At 35.2% G+C, this 20,695-nt stretch overlaps 1 protein-coding gene across 1 annotated transcript; it reads right to left on the bottom strand.

Moving 5' to 3' along the window:
- Nucleotides 1-553: 553 nt before the first annotated feature.
- Nucleotides 554-3,062, bottom strand: LOC126892212 (uncharacterized). Its single transcript, XM_050661717.1, has 3 exons — nucleotides 2,847-3,062; nucleotides 2,551-2,781; nucleotides 554-1,553 (listed from the first exon to the last, which is right to left on the bottom strand). Exons 1-3 carry the CDS (start codon nucleotides 2,909-2,911, stop codon nucleotides 680-682), a joined length of 1,170 nt encoding a protein of 389 aa, XP_050517674.1. The 5' UTR covers nucleotides 2,912-3,062; the 3' UTR covers nucleotides 554-679.
- Nucleotides 3,063-20,695: the final 17,633 nt, after the last annotated feature.

Raw genomic sequence — 20,695 nt, 5'->3', positions numbered from 1 at the left:
TCGCCATTTCTTCTCGGACGTACCGTCCGAGTCACCTATTCGCCAGGGCCTCGGAATTCCCAGCTTGCCGTGCACGTCACAGCGGACGTTTCTATAAAAGCTGGCGGTTCTAAATCTCGGCATCTCTCTCAGTTGTTCAGCCGACGCTGAACAGTCAAGACGCGTTGAGAGCCACAGCAGCCGAAGGAGTGGAGACTTAAGGCTCCCCCAAACCAACGCGGAAAATTCGCATTACCTGCGGAATTCCGTACCGCATACGATTCGCATTGAATTGTTTCCACTGTGGTAAGTATACAAGTTCAGACAAGTACGATTTTCGTCGTTCGGGCATGCGTTTTGTCTGCGTATTTATTCGTCCGGAATCTTAGTTCGCACTCGACAGCGTTTTTATAAGTTTCGCAGTGGTTTCGCATGTGAAAAAATTGAAAATGGAGAGAATTATTGAGTTGGTTCGAAAGTATCCTATTCTCTATGACCTTTCTCATGAAGATTATAAAAATGTAAGGAAAAAGGACAAGATTTGGACTAGAATAGGAGAAGAAATAGGCGAAAATGGTGAGTAGTTTTACGATTTGTATTGGTTTATTTTTCTACATCTAAGACTAAAGAAAAGCAGAGGCCTAAACAATACTATATTTACTGCAAGAAGAGTCCATTATTTTCATCGTGAACAATTTATTCATAGTCCTGAATTAAAATACGTGGCAAATTTTTCTCGAACAGAAAATGCCAGTCTTGCAGCTCTCCTTGGGTCATTGTCCAAATTTTGAAATGCTCCAAGTTCAGGCTCTGGTGGATCTAAAAGTTCTATGAATCTATCATCACATTTTTTTGTCCTTAGAAAATTATGCAAAATACATGCAGTTTTCACAATGAGAATACTAGTATCAATTTTTGTTTCCATTGGTCTGTAGAATATACGCCATTTTTGTGCCAATATTCCGAAAGCGTTTTCTACTACTCTTCTCGCTTTACAGAGCCTCACATTATAATTTTCCTTGAAAATATCTGTTCTGCTTTGACTGTATGGAAAGGGCCTCAACAAGTATGGTTTTAGTGCAAAGGCTTCGTCTCCAATTAAGACATGGGGGGAAAGTTCATTCTGGCCTGGGAGATTTTTCGGCTCAGGTACACCCATCTGATTTGTTTCAAATCTTCTTCCCATGTTGGAAGCTTCGAATATTCCACCGTCGCTGTTTTTACCAAAACCGCCAATATCAACTGAAATGAATCTATAATCTGGGCCAACAATAGCCATTAATACTGTAGAAAACTTATTCAAATAACACCAATAATTAGATCCTGTTTTGTCTGGACACTTGATAGTAACATGCTTGCCATCGATGCTACCAATACAATTTGGGAATCGCCAGGTATTTCTAAAACCTTCTTCAGATTTTTTCCATATTTCTGTAGTTGGTTCGGGCAAGTAAATATGTTGCAAATTTCTACATAAAGCTTCACAAACTTCTACAACTATGGCACTTACAGTCGAAAACCCGACTCTAAAACTATGGCCTATTGTATAAAATGTATCTCCGGTAGCCAGATACCTAAAAAAGAGTATTTTGTTTCAGGGGATGAGATTAAAAAAAAAAAGGAGGAATCTGCGCGATACGTACGCTAAGTACATAAGAACTAATAAAACTAAAACTGGACAAGCGGCAAGCGATAAAAAAAATGGATATGGGCAGATCACATGGAATCGTTCAAACCGTTCCTAAATTTTGCTAAGACTGCATCCAATGTCACAGATGTTGATACACAAGAATCTGAAGCATTCCCAAATATAGAATCACCCGAAAATATATTAACGGATGAAAATTCCGCAGTACAGAAACCAACGTGTAGTAAAAATCTACTAACAACTCAGACAGATGATTCCCAGAATAAGATTCAACCCTCCTCATCGAAACCTACTCGAAATGAAGCTCCTAGGGTTACTCTTTCAAATGAAACTCCTTCTACAGGCAGAACAAACAGAAAACGCAATTCTGAGCCATCCACATCTGTGAAAGATATGATCAGTTATTTTGAGAGCAAAAAGAGAGTAGTGCATGATGCTACCGATCAACTGTTTTTGGCTCATGCTTCTACGGTAAAATCTTTCTCTCCTAGAAGGCAAATTGAAACAAAAATGAAGATTGCGCAAGTTATCATGGAGCAGGAGTTGCTTCAATTGGAGGAAAGTTCTTTTAATAGCCATCAATCTAGAGCTGAAAGTACAGACACCTATCAAAACCCCTCTTCCGTCGGAAGTATTTCGGTTGTATCCCTACCTTCACCAAATGACACTGCATTACCTAAACAATCGAATACTTCTGGGTTCTATGAAGTGAATTGTGAAAATAATTATATTACACTACACAACTTGGCGCAGAGTTGCAACCAAGCAGCTTCTCATAATCCATCAGTTTCCAACTATGTCAATTCCTTTGACCCTTACAATACATAAAGTATATTTTAGAGTTATTTTGATCCTTATTCTCTTTTACTGTAGTAAATTAATGATATAAATAATGCCTGCAGTTTTTTTTTTCATTTTCTTACCTTAATGTTATGGCCAACCGTTCTTCGGGAGAAATAGCTTCTCGGTAATTCGTGTCTGATTTTCTAATATCATTTTCTACAAGGTGCAACAGTTCATCGAAACAATCTATTGTCATTCTAAAATAAATGTAGCATCTTTTATCGTCTTTTCGTAATTGAGGCATCAGCGTGTGATATTCCCCACATTTCAGTCTTTCTAGATTGATATCATGAACCCATTTTCTTCTTTTCCTAAGATTAAATTCATAATATAGTCCATATTGTTATTTTAGGATAACTATAGATAATAATTTTACCTTGAATTGTCGTCCTCCATTGCTAACATTACAAGAGCTTCTTCTTCATCTGATGATGTATACATTTTTGTGAAGAATTGAGATCACTGAGTAGTATTCTTTGTTTTTCGTTGTCACCAACTCTTCTCAATACTAGACACATACGAGTATGACGCGAATATATTCGCTTCAATATGAAGTTCTTTACGAATTCCGTCAGGAATTCGACTGCGAACTTTCCGTCGGTTGGTGCGAACTTTCCGTCGGCGAACCAAATTCGCGTTGGTTTGGGGGAGCCTTTAATCGTCACAGCTGAACTTTTCAGTTCGACCGTGACGTAAAGACACCTTAGGCGGGGCGATAACTCCACACTCTTAGGCTAATCCAAGAGGCAAAAGCAATATCTTTGGTTGTAACTAACCGAGGGAATTTTATTTTCTTGGAGAATGACACTGTAAGGTGTGGAATTTTAGAAATTCACATCGGACAGAAACGGACACTTGGGTCAGATAGTTGAGAAACAGCAAGTTTTGGGTAGTTGGTAGTTTTTGTTTCGTATTTCGTTCGTAGTTTGTGATTTGTGAAAAACTGTTTGTGTGATGTTAATGTGCATTTGTTATATATATTTTATTTAATGTGAAAACTAATAGAAGTGGAACCCTTTCTATAGCAAGTTAGGGAGTGACACCAACCGCAAAGGTCCCTGGAACGGCACCCAGAATTCAGGTCGACAGCGGTCCAGTTGAACGAAAAAAAACAGAGTCGTTGAAGTAGAATAATCAATGTCGTTGTCTGAGTGCTCAGAGCATTCACCGAGCACTTTAGCTCAAAATCTTGAAATGCCCCCCACACCCGTGTCCCCCTAGAAGTCTGATCATAAGCTGTCTGACGGCCATGCTTCAGACGTCGAATCCCGCCCAGGAGCCTCATCTCCCAATTCGGAGATGGAGGATGAGGCTTCTAGTTCTGAAAACGAATGTACCATTGATCAAAATAAGTTTTCCGAAGCAGAAATAAAACAAATTGATGACGATCTACCCGAAGAAACCCCTCAGGTCTCCGAATTTTCCAACGCCGCGCAGTGTTCGAGACGTCGAATGCTTACAACCGGCGCATCGAGGACAAACAGACCAAGCAACCCCTCAGGCCCCTCCCAAGAGCAAAAAAAAATCAAAGAATTGTTCGCTAAACTTCAAGAGAATGAAGTCGAAAGGAACAGGAAAAGCAAATTATAGTTATTGTATATATTTGTTTATTAATATTATCAATGATTTTATAAAATCGTTAAATGAAAATAATTTACTTTTTTCCTCGAGCTGCAAAAAAAATGTATAAAGGACCGCACGCGGCCCGCGAGCCGCACTTTGCCCACCCTTGCGCTAGACGAAGACACAAATAGAGCCAAAAGGAAAATCATAAGAGGACCAAACACAGGCTTGAACCTAAAAACATTAGGGCAAGAAATTGCGAAAGCAGGTGTAGAAGTCCGAGGAATCGAACGTATGATTTCCAGAAAACCGCATAAAAAAGAGCTACCCCTATACATCGTCACCATCAGCGAAATCGACGACGGAAAAATAAGTAACCTCTCATTCATGAAAGTCACTATCGAAGACGAAATTCGAATTAAAAAAGACGTTCTGCTATGTTACAATTGTCAGAACTTCTTCCACGGCTCTAGGTCCTGTCATTGCGAATCGCGGTGTGTAAAATGTGGAGAAGGCCACAAAACCCAAGACTGCGAGAAAGATCCAGAAGCAGCAGCGAAATGCGCAAACTGTGGGGAAGCGCACACAGCAAGCTACAGGGGGTGCACAAAAGCACCCAAAAAAAAAGGACAAACGCTTTAACACCACCGAAGAGCAGAAGTGCACCTGTCAGACCCAATATTAGCTACGCTGCAGCTACAAAAGCTAAAAATCCCCTCCCCCCGACCAAAGCGAGCTTGTATGCGAAATGAATGCTGCCATGCAGAATTTCGCTAACATGTTCCAAAAAGTGGCTGTTGCCCTCGATGCGCTAAAACAATGTAACACCGTGTAATGTTGAACCGGTTGGACGAACTACGAGTTGGTTCATGGAACTCGGGCGGGCTACGTTCGAAAATAGATATATTAGACGAGTTTACCGGGCGTTTGAAAATACAACAAACAAAATTTGTTTTTATTTTATTAATATTTTGTATTTCCAAACAATTTCCGAGGTGGAAGTAGAAACGACAATCATTTTAATTTTTAAATTAAATTGTGGCTTATTTCCCAATAAAATAGTTGTATAAGATGCCACAAAGAAACAGCTTTAGAACAATATTATTTATAAAAATATTATTGTCCTCTATCTTGTAATTACACTGTTAATATTGTTTTAATATTTTAGGACCAAAAAATGAACTTACCTCAAACTCAAGTGACTCCTGCCTTCGTTCCATGCAGAATCTCTCCACCCCCTCTTTTATATAACATAGACCCCATTATGCAACATTAAATGAAATTCCGGAAATTATAATAAATGAAAGAGCCATCTCATCAGTCAAACAACAAGAGAATGAATCTACTCCCAAAAAACGCCATGGGGATGCAGCAATACCAGAACAGAGAACACACCTTCCACTTCAACAGAATATCACAAAGCAGCACTCACAAATGCAACTCCGGAGAGTGTAGTAAATGAAAGAGCAATTCCACCATTAAAACTACAAGAATCTACTCCCAAAAAAAAAAGGAAAATGGGGATGCACCAGTGCCACAACACAGAAGATACCTTCGACAAATCTAACCGACATGCACAAGGAAACATTTCTTGTTTTAAATCAAATTTAAAAAAAAAAGTAGCGTCTTTTCAGTCACGAATTAAGTTATCCAACAGATAAATTGACATTATACGTCAAATATTTAACTGGCAAATAAAGTACCGAATAGGAAGTTATTTAGAGCAGCGATTCCCTAACTGTGGTACGCGTACCACCAGTGGTACGCGACGATTATTAAGGTGGTACGCAAGCAGCCATACGACATACACAGTAAAATTTACTGAGTTAATAACCCCACGGCGCGTGGGGGCGTCGCGTCTAGTTTGCATTAAGCTCCGCCTATTTTGCTGGCCAGCGCATCTTTCGGCGACGCGAGTCAAACAGTGACAAAGCTATCGAGCGTCCGCACGCACGTCCAACCAGCTAGCATTCGTCAAATTACCTATCTAATTTGTTTTAAGTCAAGTTTAATATATTTGAATTAACATGGATAAGTGGCTTAGTAGTGTAAAAAGACCTTGTGCTCAAAATAATGTACCACCAAGTTCATCTCAAGAATTAAATTGTGCAGTGATTCAAGATGATGTTAAAAATTCTTTACCATCGAGTTCCACTTCGGAGCCAGATTGTGCGGTAAGTCAAGAAGATAAAATACCTACTAAAATTCGAAAAATTACTAGAAAATATGACCCAGAATACATAAATATTGGATTTACGGTGACGGATGTAAATAATGAGCCACGCCCTCAGTGTGCCATCTGCTTTGAAATTTTATCAAATCAAAGTATGAAACCCTCATTACTGAATCGTCATTTTAACATAAAACATTCTACATTAGTAAGCAAACCGAAGGATTTTTCCCCGAAAATTAACAGAAATGAAAAGCACTAAGAAAGTCACGTCTTCATTTACTGGTAGTACCGAAAAATCAGTAGAGGCATCATTCTTAGTAGCCTAAGAATTGCAAAGTCAGGAAAAGCTCACACAATTGGCGAAGAGTTACCTGCAGCAAAAGATATGGTTACCTGTATGTTGGGTGAGGCGTCAGCTAAAAAGCTAGAACTGATATCACTGTCCAATAATACCGTTCAACGTAGGATCGACAGTATGGCATCAAATGTTAAAAATAAAGTCATCCATCATGTAAAAAGTAGCGATTTCTTTTTGATACAACTTGATGAGAGTACAGATGTAACGAACTATGCTCAACTTATGGTTTACGTGCGGTATATACATGAAAATAAAACAATTAAGGAAGATTATTTATTCTGTGAGCCGTTATCACCACGAACTACCGCGGATGAAATTTTCAACAAACTGGATGAATTCTTTGCTGAAAATGGACTTGACTGGATGAATTGCGTTGGCTTCTGCTCTGATGGCGCTCGAGCTATGACAGGTAGATTCGGAGGTGTAGCAACAAAAGTAAAATATGTTGCTAAGAATTGTACTTTTATGCATTGCAGTATACACAGACAAGCGTTAGCAGTAAAACGAATGCCCGAACAATTTAAAAATGTTCTCCAAGATGCAATCAAGGTGGTAAATTTTATTAAATCTCGGGCACTTAACTCTCGTTTATTTTAAAACTTGTGTTCCGAAATGAGCAGTAACCATATTCAGTTGCTGCTACATACAGAGGTTAGATGGCTTTCGCGAGGCAAAATGCTGAACAGATTATTCCAGTTACGTTCTGAGGTGCAGCTGTTCGTGATGGGGACTGATTTTGAATTACGCAATCGACTGACAGACGAACATTGGCTTATATCATTGGCTTACTTATCAGACATTTTCAATCGCATCAACGACTTAGATCTAAGTTTGCAAGGTAGATCTACAAATAGATTTTCAGTAAATGACAAAATAAAAGCATTTATCAAGAAATTTCAAATGATTGAAAAGAGCGTGTCGAATGAGAACCTAGCATCTTTTCCTAATTTAGAAAATTTTATAACTGAAAATGAACTTACAGTGAGTGAAATTGTGATCAATAACATCAAAAATCACAGCCAAATGATCGTTGAAATATTTGAAGAATATTTTAAAGAAGATTATTCGGAGTTCAAATGGATAAGGAACCCATTCGTTTCGGATATGGATAGTGTTCGTGAAAATTTAAGTGTAAATGAAAAGGAATCTCTGATGAGTTATCTTGCGATGGAGCTTTGCAAGTGGAATTCAACAAAGAAGAGCTGTGTGAATTTTGGCTAAAAGTTAAAAATGAATATCCATCGCTGTCCAGAAAAGCATTACTGTTTCTAATTCCATTTACAACCACATATCTCTGTGAGAGCGGATTTTCTGCTATGTTGATAATAAAAAATAAATATCGTAACAAGCTTAACATAGACACTAATTTGCGCCTGAAATTAAGTACAACTGAGCCAGATATTTCCTCTCTTGTCTCGAACATGCAGCATCATTTTTCGCACTGAGTATATTGTATTTTTTCCTATAATTAATAAATAATAATGTTGTCATAAACAGTTGTTGCAGTTTTTATTACTTTATCATTTTCAAGGTTTTTTAAAGATTACCACAGTTCAGTGGTACGCTACTAATTTATAATTTCGTGTGTGGTACGCGAGATTAAAAGTTTGGGAACCACTGATCTAGAGGATAAAATTGAGCTTGTTGTAAGTTGTAGGCATAGACATATAAATATAATCCGTAGGTTAGCACGAAAATAAAAATATAACCTAAATATTGTTTATGTGTTTATTTTGTGTGTGTGTGTGTGTGTGTGTGTGTGTGTGTGTGTGTGTGTGTGTGTGTGTGTGTGTGTGTGTGTGTGTGTGTGTGTATGTGTGTGCGCGTGGGTGTACGTGCGTGTGTGTGTGTGTGTGCGTGTGTGTGTGTGTGTGTGTGTGTGTGGGCGCGTGTGTGTGTGCGGGCGCGCGCGCGTGTGTGTGTGTGTGAGAGAGAGAAATATGGATTTCGTATTGGAAGACCTAGATTTAATTAACGAAATTGAAGAACATGATATGTACATAAATTTAGTTAGAGACTACAATGTTCGAGAGAGAGAGAGAGAGAGTGGATCATTTCCATTAATGGAATAATTGAGAGTTCTTTAATATGTTTAAGTTAAGTAAAGAAACAGTGATCCTGGTACTTGAAAGGATTGAGGGTCAAATTTCAAATGAAACAAATAGAAATTTGGACCGATCAGGATCAGCTAGAGATGGCCTTCTGTTAACTCTAAGGGTAAGAACATAACAAGTGGGTCGCGGTGGAGGTGTAGGTGTCGGTCGCGGTCGATGTCGACATCCATGTAAAACAAACACATTGTAATGAATGGAAGCGAACAGAGCAGGTAAGTCGCGGTGGAGGTTTAGCGCGATGCCATCCAGGTTTACATCGCTGCTTTTGAAAATAAAATGAGTTTGTTTTACATAGATGTCTACTGCGCGGCCTACAATGATGTTTTCCTCTGAATGATCCGTTCGAAGCCAAGTCGTCATTACTTGCGCTATCTGAGTTGATACTTTTTATATGTATAATCCCTTTTTTGTATTCAGTTTATTTTTGAATTTCTAAAGTAATTAAATTCAGTAAATTTTTAAAATATGAAGGAGGATCTGATTATTTACAGCTGACATTTCATCACTATCATCACTTGACTGACACAATATCGCAAAAGCACAGTCTTTTTGTCATTCAAATTTCATTAAATTACTTCACAAGCTCGACTGACAGCGCAGGTGACCTCCTTGCAATGTGCTGTCGACATCGACCGCGACTTAACTAGTGGCATCCACCGCGACCTACACCTCCACCTCGACCCACTTGTTCTGTTCTTACCCTAAGGTGCCTTGCAACCGGTAATTTTTACATTACCATGGGAGATTTCTTATGAGTCCATAAAAGTACAGCTGCTAGACTAATAAAAAAAGTTTTAGTGGCCTTATGTGACTTGCGTGTCAAAAAAGTAAAGCTCCCCCTAAATGAAGGAGAAATAGTAGAAAAATATTTCAGGAAGGATTTTATGTTATAGCACGTTTTCCACGAGTTGTAGGAGCGATTGACTGCACTCATAGTAAAATCCACTCACCTGGCGGAGATAATGCTGAATATTTCAGAAATCGAAAAGGCTTTTTTTCTTTAAATTGCCAAGTGATGTGTGATTTCAACATGAGAATTATGGACAGTGTGGCCTGGTTCTGCACATGATGCTCAAATATTGGACAACTCAGCCTTGTTAATAAAATTTGAAAATGGCAATTTTGGAAATGGATTATTATTAGGAGATTCTGGTTATCCCCTAAAACAATTTTTAATGACCCGAATAAACAATCCACAAGGAGAGGCTGAGAATGCCTATACTGAAACCCATATTAGGACTACAAATGTAATAGAGAGAACGTTTGGAGTATGGAAGAAAAAGTTTCCTATTTTGTCTATTGGAAGTGCCTGTAAAGTGAAAACAATGCAATTAATTGTTGTAGCCACGGCAGTACTCCACAATATAGCCAGATATCACAACGAGAATGACTTTGAATGACTTTGAAGATGCAGAATTATAAAACGAAGGTGTTGTTGGACTTCCTGAAGAAGATTTAAATACTGAAGGTGGTGGTGGTGTTAGAGCTAACCTTATTGAATATTTTCGAGTCATGGGGAGAGCCCGAGAGAAGTAGGTAAGATGCCACAAAAAGTACCTATAGAAGAAGAAGTCCAGATGACAACAACATGGAGAACCAGGACCCCAGCGGATGCAATGATCAATTGGTTAGCGACATAGCGGCTACAGTGTCCGGTAGTAGTGTCACAACCTCTAGTACAAGTCAGTGTTACCAGATCTCCTGTTTCAGCAGGAGATCTACAGTTTTCAGACTTCTCCTTTTCTCCTGTTTTCAATCTCAAATCTTGTGTTATATTTTCCACTATAATATGCTATGTCGTTATTACATTTGATACAATATTTGGTACAATTAGAGATTATTTGGCATTATCAGACAAGTTTAAACATTTGTGAAACCTGAATTTAAGCTTTGTTCACAGACCGTCCATGACTGGTTTATGACTGATTCCCATGGGCAGTTCCGGTTTCAAACGGAACTGCGCATGCGAAACAGTCAGAAACCAGTCATGGACTATCTTGTTTCACTTTGTATAAACAAACATTCAATTGAAAAACAGAAGAATACCGATTTGATTTAAAATATTCTAATATACCTACTCATAATGCTAAAGTTTACTAAAATTTTCTTATTAGTAACCAAATTCCATTCAGATCAACAGCTTTCTGTTTTGTTTATACCACTTTTAGTAGTTTAAATGTATTCCACCAGGGGTCAGATACTTTTAATTGCGAATTCAAATGAACAAAAACATATTTTGCATACACGATGTTTGGACTTCTTTATTGAAAGTTGTGCTCAAATTACTAAAAGATTTGACTTTAAAGGACTTAAGGACGATATTTAAAAAAAACTAGAGATTATATTAGGTTTGTTCCAATACAACGAAAAACCGTCATGTAACGACCACGCTCCTGTGCGCTAAACAAAATAACCCATCGAACGCATGATATACAGACACAGAAGGAATAGGAATTATAGATACTAGACGATGAATGGCCTTTAAAAGTAGCCTTAAGATGGTTATTTTGTTCGATTTAACTACATTTTATTGTTTTATTTGAAATTTGTTTTTTTATGTCGTATTATACTGTTATGAGAAATTTTCACCTGGCAACACTGGTACAAGTGGTTTAGCTGTAGATCACTTCAGTACAGTCGCATTGGACTTTATGAATCCCATCGATCCACTCACAAGCGAGGTAGGTCTTGTAGAGGATGTCGGTACTCGATTGAGCCCAATATGACTGAAGAGAAAGATAAATAAAAACGGATGCTCCACAGAAGTAAAAACAAATCTAAGGGGATTTTTTAGATACAGGTGCGGGATAATTTTGGGTCATGCAATATTGCTAAGTTATTGGTTTCAATCAACTCATTCAACAAATGATCATTATAGCTCATTTGAGAAAGAATAAACACAGATTGGTGGCTAATGCAGTGACCAGAAGCAATAAATTACATTCATTTTTTAAATCCGCAAGTGTCAACTCCCAGAACTTAATAATTGCAGCCAAAGAAGGGACATTTGCATACTACACCATTAATCATATGCACAGTTTTAGATAATTGGATGGTAAAATACTTTATGCTTTTCAATTGCTTTTCAATTTATCTGACTCACAATTTGGTTATTCTCAAACTAAAAGTGAAGCCATCGTGAAAAATATTTTGGTCAGAGAATCTCAGTTACGGGTCGAAGTTGATATGCAGAAAGCAAATTTTCTTAGCATCATTGTTGATTCATCAAATCACAAGAACACAAAACTAGTACTACAAGCAAGGTACTTTGACAGCAAAACCGGCATTTAATTAAAATTATTACAGTTAAAGGATTTACTACGTAAGATATCCGATCAATTATATGATTATAATATGTATATATTAAATATTTTACAAAACTATCATATTGTCAAGAAGATTTTTGGACTAACAGGAGATAACACAAATACTAATTTTGGTCGAGTGAAAAAACAGGGTACTAATAATTTATTCATTCAATTGAGTAATTCTTGCGGAAAATATTTAATGTGTGTTGCTCACATATTCAACAAATGTATTCAACGTGCTTCTGATGTTTTACCAATTGATATCGAAGTCATAACAGTGAAAATGTTTAAGCACTTCTATATTTACACTGTTAGAGTTGATAAAATAAATTAATTTTGTGAATCGGTTAATTATAAATACAAAAAATGTATTTTTGAAAATTTTCAAAAACACTTAGAAATCGTGCACTTTGAACCACTTAAAGCCTATTTTTTGCCACCTGTGAATTGTCCCACAAATTTTAGACAATTTTTCACTGGACCCATTTCAGAGATGTGGATGTGGCTCGTTCATAACGTGGTGTCGCAGTTTCATGAAGCCCTTCTGAAAGTAGAAGGTGATAAAACAAATGCGACAGATGCTGCCTAAGCGCTTGTTCACAATGGACGTAAAACTTAATTTACGCGTAATGTATCCGTAATTCATAAAGTTGAACATGTAGAAATTAAATGCAAGTATTCATAATGGACAAACGTAAAATTTATGGTTATGGTTGTCTTACGTTTAAACGTAAGGATAACATAAAGTTGAGATTGTTTCAACTTTATGTTCGAATTACTTGAATTTTAAGGACAGCTGTAGTATTTTTTATATTTTAATGTTGGTGATAAGTTAAGTTTGACAATTCAGTTTACTGTTTACTTCGTTACTCTCACCTCTATGTTCATCTTGGGTTTTGGCGCGTTTTTGGTAATAAAGTAAACAAAATCGTTGATTATTCGTTGATATTAAAAAATGGAAAACGTGGATATAGAGTTGTTAATCCAGTTTGTACGGTCAAAGCCATATTTAAATAGCAAGGCTCATAAAAATTTCAAAAATATACAAATAAAAGAAAATGCTTGGGTGAAAATAAAAAAACTCCTAGTGGAAGTTCCAGAGTAGATTGTTCGGTCTGGACATGGTATAGGGAAATGGAATTTTTATCTGACTTTATTCAAGAAAGGAGGTAATATAAAATGAAATAATGTTTAATAAATACTTAACATAGTAAAATTGTAGAAGAGATGGTACCGTTTCAAATATTAGAGACAAAGGACCTGGTCCAAGCAGTTGCAGTTTCGATGCTGGAACTAGCTTAAATAGTGGGCCTTTGTTTATGGATGATGATGAGGAATATTGCATTGAAGGCTCACAGAGTATAATTCAGCATTTTCGGAGAAGTGCCGCAAGTCAGCTTTCCATTTATATGGAGGAAGGAGAGGCCTATTCAGAAGGTATTAGAAATTAATTATTTTATCTAAACTCCGAACAACGAGAAATTTTGAATAGTTACTTTAATTGTGCAAGATAATAGCATCCATAGAGATGATTTGTGATATTTTCTGACTGATTCATACATGTAGTCAGGTAAAATATTTTGTATTACCAATGCCATAATATAAGCAATTATTATTTATCTTATCCTATCCAGTATTACATAGTCATGGACAATTGTTATTATTAAATGAGAGAGGACTTCAAAATCATCCAAATTTCCATGCTTGCCTTCAGCACATTTTCAAAGTAATGATTATTGTACATTAAACTGGATTATAAATTAAAATACAATTTTAGTAGTAAGGAAATTAACTCATTCTTTGGGAGAATAATTGGTAGGAAATAGTTTTAAAAAAGTTTTACAAAAATGCATTGAGTCTTTATTTGTGATCAAAGTTTAAAAAACCACTAATTTAAATAAATTATTTGTGTATACAGTTTGTAATACAAAATGTGTTTATCTTCATCAACTTTGCTTATGAATCATCTGTGCGAACATAGCTAATATGAGGGTGCCAAACCATAACGTTGTAAGTGGTACTCGTGCTGAAATATGCTTTATGTTATTAAAACATTGTATGTGTCGATCTTTACTTACATATGTGCCGACTTTTACTTGCACTCTTGAAGCCCAAACTCGCCCGCACCGTGAATACAGTGAAACAGTGCAAGTGAAGTTAGTAAAGGACAGCACATACAACATTTTATTCATAAAAAACATATTTCAGCTCGAGTGGCACTTACAATGTCATGGTTTATTACCCCTCATATAAGAATTTTCATTATAACAAGTTATTTTAGGACAATAATTTTTCTTAAGCATAATTCCAATAGTTCAGTTGGAAGCCCATCATCTATAAGACCTGAAACTCTGCTAATTATGCAACCTGAGACTCCTATGTATCCTGAGACTCCAGGCCTGGAACATGAAACTCGACCACCAGTGACGTCTGGAAATACCACTCTCCTGACACCGAAGCCATCTAAAAAAAACATGCCAACATACCACAATGTTGATACGAAGATATTGGAAACAATATCGAATATCAATAAAAAAAATTTGTGAGGAACAAAAATTTTGGTACTTAGTCGCCCATCAGCTCAGCAAGGTCAGCGATTTAAATAAAAGAAGGGCATTAAAATCAAAGATAATGAACCTCTTATATAGTGAATAGGTTTTAATTGTCCTTCTTTTGCCCTTCAATTCGTCCAATTTTGAACAGGCTTCCCCCAATTTCCTCCATTCACTTCTGCTTAGTGCTTTCTGTCTCCAGTGCGTTCCTCCTATCTCTTTAATGTATCTCCACACCTCATCTGGGGTCGTTCTCTTGCTCTCTTTCCTGTCCATGGTCTCCATTGTTGTATCGTGGTATTCCACCTATTGTCCGTTTGTCTAGCGTTATGACCTGCGAAGCTATATTTTAGCCTGGCTATATCTTGTCCTGCGTCTTTGACTTTTGTTTTATTTCTTACCCAGTTGTTTTGTTTTTTGACTGGTAATTTTACTCCTAACATTGTTCTCTCCATGGCTCTTTGTGTCTTCATTATTTTATCCATGTTTGCTTTGGTCATGGTCCATGTTTGGCATGCATATTTGGGAGAATTGGGAATATGCACTGGTCAAACACTCTTTTTTTGAAGTATTGTATTTTTTTATTCTTTAGGACCCATTTTAATTTCCCAAATCCTGCCCAGGCTAATCTGACCCTTTTTTTACCTCCCCTGTTTGGTTTTACTTATTTATTTTTATTATCTGTCCCAAATATATATATATAATCATTAACCGCTTCTATTATGGTGACGTTTCTATTATCTTGTGTGTTTGTCATTGTTTTTGTTTTGGCAAAATTCATTTTTAGACCTATACAGGGTGTTTCATTAATACTTGTCCATATAGTAGCTGGAGAAATCTTAGTACAAAATACGAAGATTTAACCTAAAACACTTAAATAAAATGTGGATCCTTACTGAGTTACAGGGTGTTTTATCTAAAAATTTAAAAATTGTTTTTGCACAGCATTTTAAAACTATTTGACGTATCCTTTTCATACTTGGCAGAAAGTATAGGTACTGTAAAAGCTACTAAATTATGTTAAACAAACGTTTATGGCTGTTACCAGAGGTGTACAACGGGGTAAAGTGAATGGTTGACACTTTCCAAACTCTACGCCACTGGCGAAATTTCCATTTTAGTTCAATTTTTTGATTCTCCAATACTATCTATGAAAATAATATACTCTTCATTCGTAACGATAAAGTCATTAGTTTTCGAGATATTTGAAGTTAAAAATGAAACGACACGGTTATTTTGATCAGTGTATTGTGTCGCTTCATTTTTAATTTCAAATATCTCAAAAACTAATCATTTTATCGTTACGAATAAAGAGTATATTATTTACATAAAAACTATTGCAAAATCAAAAAATTACACTAAAATAGCAATTTCGTCAGTGGCGCAGAATTTGGGAAGGGTCAACCAGCCACTATCCCATGTCGTACGCCTCTGGTAGTAGCTAGAAACGTTTAATTATCTTAATTTAGTAGGGTGTACAGTACCTACACTTTCTGCCAAGTATGATAAGGATACGCCAAATAGTTTTAAAGTACTGGGTACAAATAATTTTTAAATTTTAATCATATGAATAATATCATAAATTAATCAAAATAACTGTGCCGTTTCATATTTAACTTCAAATATCTCGAAAACTAATGACTTTATCGTTACCAATGAGGAGTATATTATTTACGTAGGATGTATTGTAAAATCTAAAAATGCCACTAAAATAGTAATTCCTCCAGTGGCGTTGAATTTGAGAAGGGTCAACTATTCGCCATCCCCTGTCGTACGCCTCTGGTAGTAGCTAGAAATGTTTGTTTATCATAATTTAGTAGAGTGTCTAGTATTCGAACTTTCTGCCAAGTATGAAAAGGATACGTCGAATAGTTTAAAAATGCTGAGCAAAAATAGTTTTAAATTTTTAGATAAAACACCCTGTAACTCAGTAAGGAACCACATTTTATTTAAGTGTTTTAGGTTAAATCTTCGTAGTTTGTGATAAGATTTCACCAGTTACTATATGGACAATTATTAATGAAACACCCTGTATGTTCGGATTCATTTGCTAGTTCGGTTAGCATGGTTTGTAGTTCTTCAAAACTTGATGCTATTACTACTACATCGTCTGCATATCGTAGGTGGTTTCTTTCCATTTATGTTTATTCCCATGTTTGTCCATGATTTGTCCAGGTTTTAATTGTAGATAATGTATATAGTTTTTTGTATTAGGTTTAGAGTTCAGTGGTTGACATTTTTATCATTATATGGATGCCTCAGAAGTCAAACGGTGTAAGTCATATTCTCGCTAAAAATGACTTATGAGATATAACACATATTATTATATATAATAATATTATTTCCTTGTTATATTTATAAATATGTTACCCATATTATGATAAATAAAGACAGTTTATTTGTTTTTAATAACTACTTATAATTCTGCAACTACATACTTTAAAGAAATATCTTAGTATCTCTTTTTAAACACTTATTGACTTACACCGAGTGGCTTCTGATTCATCGATATACTGAATAGGTTTTAAATGTATATAATGTAAATAGTTTTTTGTATTAAGTTTTGAGTTGAGTGGTTGACATTAGATAACCATTGCTTAGAGATATTCTTTAGGTTAGAGATATTATTTAGAATTTAGATTAACTGTTATTATTTCAACAACAAAAAATCTACATTCTTTTTAGAAAATCACAATGTAAAATCAGCATTCTAGTTCGGATCTCTGAACAGTAAACATATCGAATACCTGCTCCGCATAGCAATTAGTGATAAGTTTTTAGTGTAATTACTTTTACGATTAAGGTTGTATATTTAGATTATAGTTTTAACAAACTGTTTAAAGGTAAGAGATTTTAATATATTTATTTTCCAATGAGCGTTACATCTGATGGGGGTAATAAACCCCCAGATGATATGATTATTGAGGAAAATGACATAGGTAAATATAATTTGGATAACAAATATTCAGAAAATGATATTGGCCCCTATTATGTTACTGTAGAACCAAAAGAAAAAACAAACCGTTTGTCAGCGGTAAAAATGGGTTTCTATCTTTTTAATAATAATACATTTAAAAATGACGTTTTAGATATTAAAAATGTAGGGAAGGACAAAGTTAAAATTATTTTTAGAAGTTTTAATGTTGCTAATTCAATTATTGGTCATGAAATAATAAATTCAAATAAATTAATAGCGTACATTCCTCTTTTTTTCAACCACAAAAGAGCCATTATACGCCAAGTGGATACATTCTTTGACAAAAAATATCTATTAGAACACATTGAAAGCGATAGGAAAGTTGTTGAAGTAAAGAGAATGAAGCGCAAAATTATTGATTTAGATAAATAAGTACAGTTAGTTCCTAGGCAAATGATTATAGTTAACTTTTTAGGAAACAGCCTACCGCAAACAGTAAAAATTAATTTGGTTCGTTTTACGGTAGAGCCGTATATTTATCCGGTAGTTCAGTGTTTCAAATGCTTTAGATTTGGACACACGGCAAAGTACTGCAGGAGTACAAACTTTAAATGTAAGAGATGCAGCCAAGAGCATAGTGACGAGGATTTTCAGTGTAATAATGTAGAATTCTGTATTCATTGTAATAAAACTGGACATCAATCTATTTCAAAAAATTGTCCAAAATATCAAACTCAACACAATATTAAAAAAATAATGTCAGAAAAAAATATAACCTTCAAAGAAGCAGAAACACTAGTAAAAAATCCAACTTATTCTAAAATAGTACTTAATAATAGATACGATTTATTGAACAATCAAGAAAATTTTCCTTCTCTTCAACATAATGAGGATAGTAATTCATCGACTAAAAATTGGGTACCTAAGCCAGTACATCATTTTCCTAAAAAGCGTAAAGCTAACTCACCCATAGAAGTTAAAAATGCACCTACTTTCACACCTAAAGCAATTACCCGACCATCTACTTCTAAAACCATTTTACCCAATCCTTATAGAGACGAATTTCAACAATATAGAGAAAAACTTCAACTAGGAATTTTAGAGAAAATACCCAAAATCTTTGAAAATATTTTCAAAAAATTTGAAATGACGGTACCAAATAAACGATTGTTTTATGAAACACAAAACGAAGTAAAATACATATTAAACTCAATATCAATTAGTGATAGCGAAGACGATAACTATAGTTAAAATGTTACATATACTTCAATGGAATTGTAACTCAATTATTAAAAATAAAGCTAACTTACAATATTTCTTAAATTCTTCTAGCTTATCATTTGATATTATTTTAAATGAGACTTGGTTATCCAAGAAAAGAACTTTTTCTCTTAGTGGATTTAATTTTGTTCATGTGGATAGACAAGATGGTTACGGAGGGGTTGGTATACTTATTAAAGACAACTTATGTTTTTCGGAGTTAAATTTAATAAAAAATTATAACAGTGATATTGAACTTTGCGGAATAAAACTTAATACTTTCAAAATTTCTCTGGTTTGTATTTACAAACCTCCTAACGTAAAGGCTACTACAAATGATTGGTTATCAATATTTTCACAACTACATGGTGATGCATTGATATGTGGTGATTTCAATGCCCATCACACCAATTGGGGATCCGCACTAAACAGTACACAAGGGAACAAGTTGTCAGATGCAATCGAAGAGACTAAATTAACTATATTAAATGATGGTAGGCCAACTAAACTAAGTCGTCCTAATGAAATACCATCAGCTATAGACCTTACCCTTGCCTCCGGAAGCTTAATAAGCCAATGTGAATGGAACCCATTAGATGATGATTTCGGTACCTTACATTTTCCAATTGTTATTTCTGTAGGTAGAGACCAACAATCTCCTTCTCCTAACTTAACTAGCAAATGGATTGAATCTACTGCCGATTGGCAGCTTTTTCAAAACCTGGTAAATGAATATATAATAAGCAATACGGAAGATAAAAAACAAAATAATAATTTTGAATTACAAATGCTATAAATATTGCAGCTTCTAATTCTATAAAATCTCGTACCTGCAAAGTAATTAATCACAAAAAACCAATTTGGTGGGACGAAGAATGTACCCGAATGGTTTCAGAACGAAAATCGGCATTGATTGATTACAATCAATTGTCAAACTTTCATAACTACATCAACCTTAAACATGTTCAGGCCAAGAGGAAAAGATTGTTTAAGACAAAACAACAGGGCAGTTGGATAAAATTTGTTAATGGATTGAATAAAAATACACCAATATCGAAAATTTGGTCCTTTGCCAAAAATTCTTTTTCAAAAAAACCACCTATTTCAGAATCCATTATCAATCAAATTTTCGATATAATATCTCCAAGTCTTGCTCCGAACATTCTTAATAACTTTCATACAGATCAAAGAATATATGAAATTGAAAACCCGTTTGATATCATAGAATTGGAAGCTGCAATAAAAAATGGGCCGAGTACGGCCCCTGGAAAAGATTTCATTACGTACGAAATAATTAATCTATCGAGTGAAGTTAAAAATATCTTGTTGGAAATATATAATGATTGGTGGGTTAATGCAAATTATATTAACCAACTAAAAGAAATAACTATTTGTCTCATTTTAAAACCGAAAAAAGATAAGAATATGGCAACTTCTTATCGTCCTATATCCCTTATGTCTTGTCTAACAAAAACTTTTGAAAGAATGATCAAAACACGTGTTGAGTGGTTTATTGAACGAAATGCCTTATTGCCGCAAAATCAATATGGTTTTCGTAGGGGTTGTAGTAGTTTAGATGCAGTTACCCATTTAGTTAATGATATTCAGATGACACTCTCAGAAAATAAATATTTAGTTAGTCTATTTCTTGATATAAAGGTGCATATGACTCCGTGGATTTAAATTTACTAAAAAATAAAATGATAAATATTGGTCTCAGTAATAATGCTTCTCATGCTATAGTGCAGATTTATCACTCGCGCAATATTTACATTAGGGATCATAATAACGTATTACATGGCCCCAGAACTGTCTATCAAGGTATACCTCAGGGTTCTATATTAAGTCCTACACTTTTTAATATATATTCAGCTGATATACACTCCTTGGTTAACAAAATTCACGGAATTCACTGCATTCAATTTGCGGATGATATCTGTATATATTCCATCCAACAAACCTATGATGGTTGTGTGGGGG

The sequence above is a fragment of the Diabrotica virgifera genome, chromosome 9, assembly GCF_917563875.1.
Source record: "Diabrotica virgifera virgifera chromosome 9, PGI_DIABVI_V3a".
NCBI lineage: Eukaryota > Metazoa > Arthropoda > Insecta > Coleoptera > Chrysomelidae > Diabrotica > Diabrotica virgifera.
The sequence above is the reverse complement of the archived record's forward strand: the minus strand, read 5'-3'. Positions and strand labels throughout refer to the sequence as shown.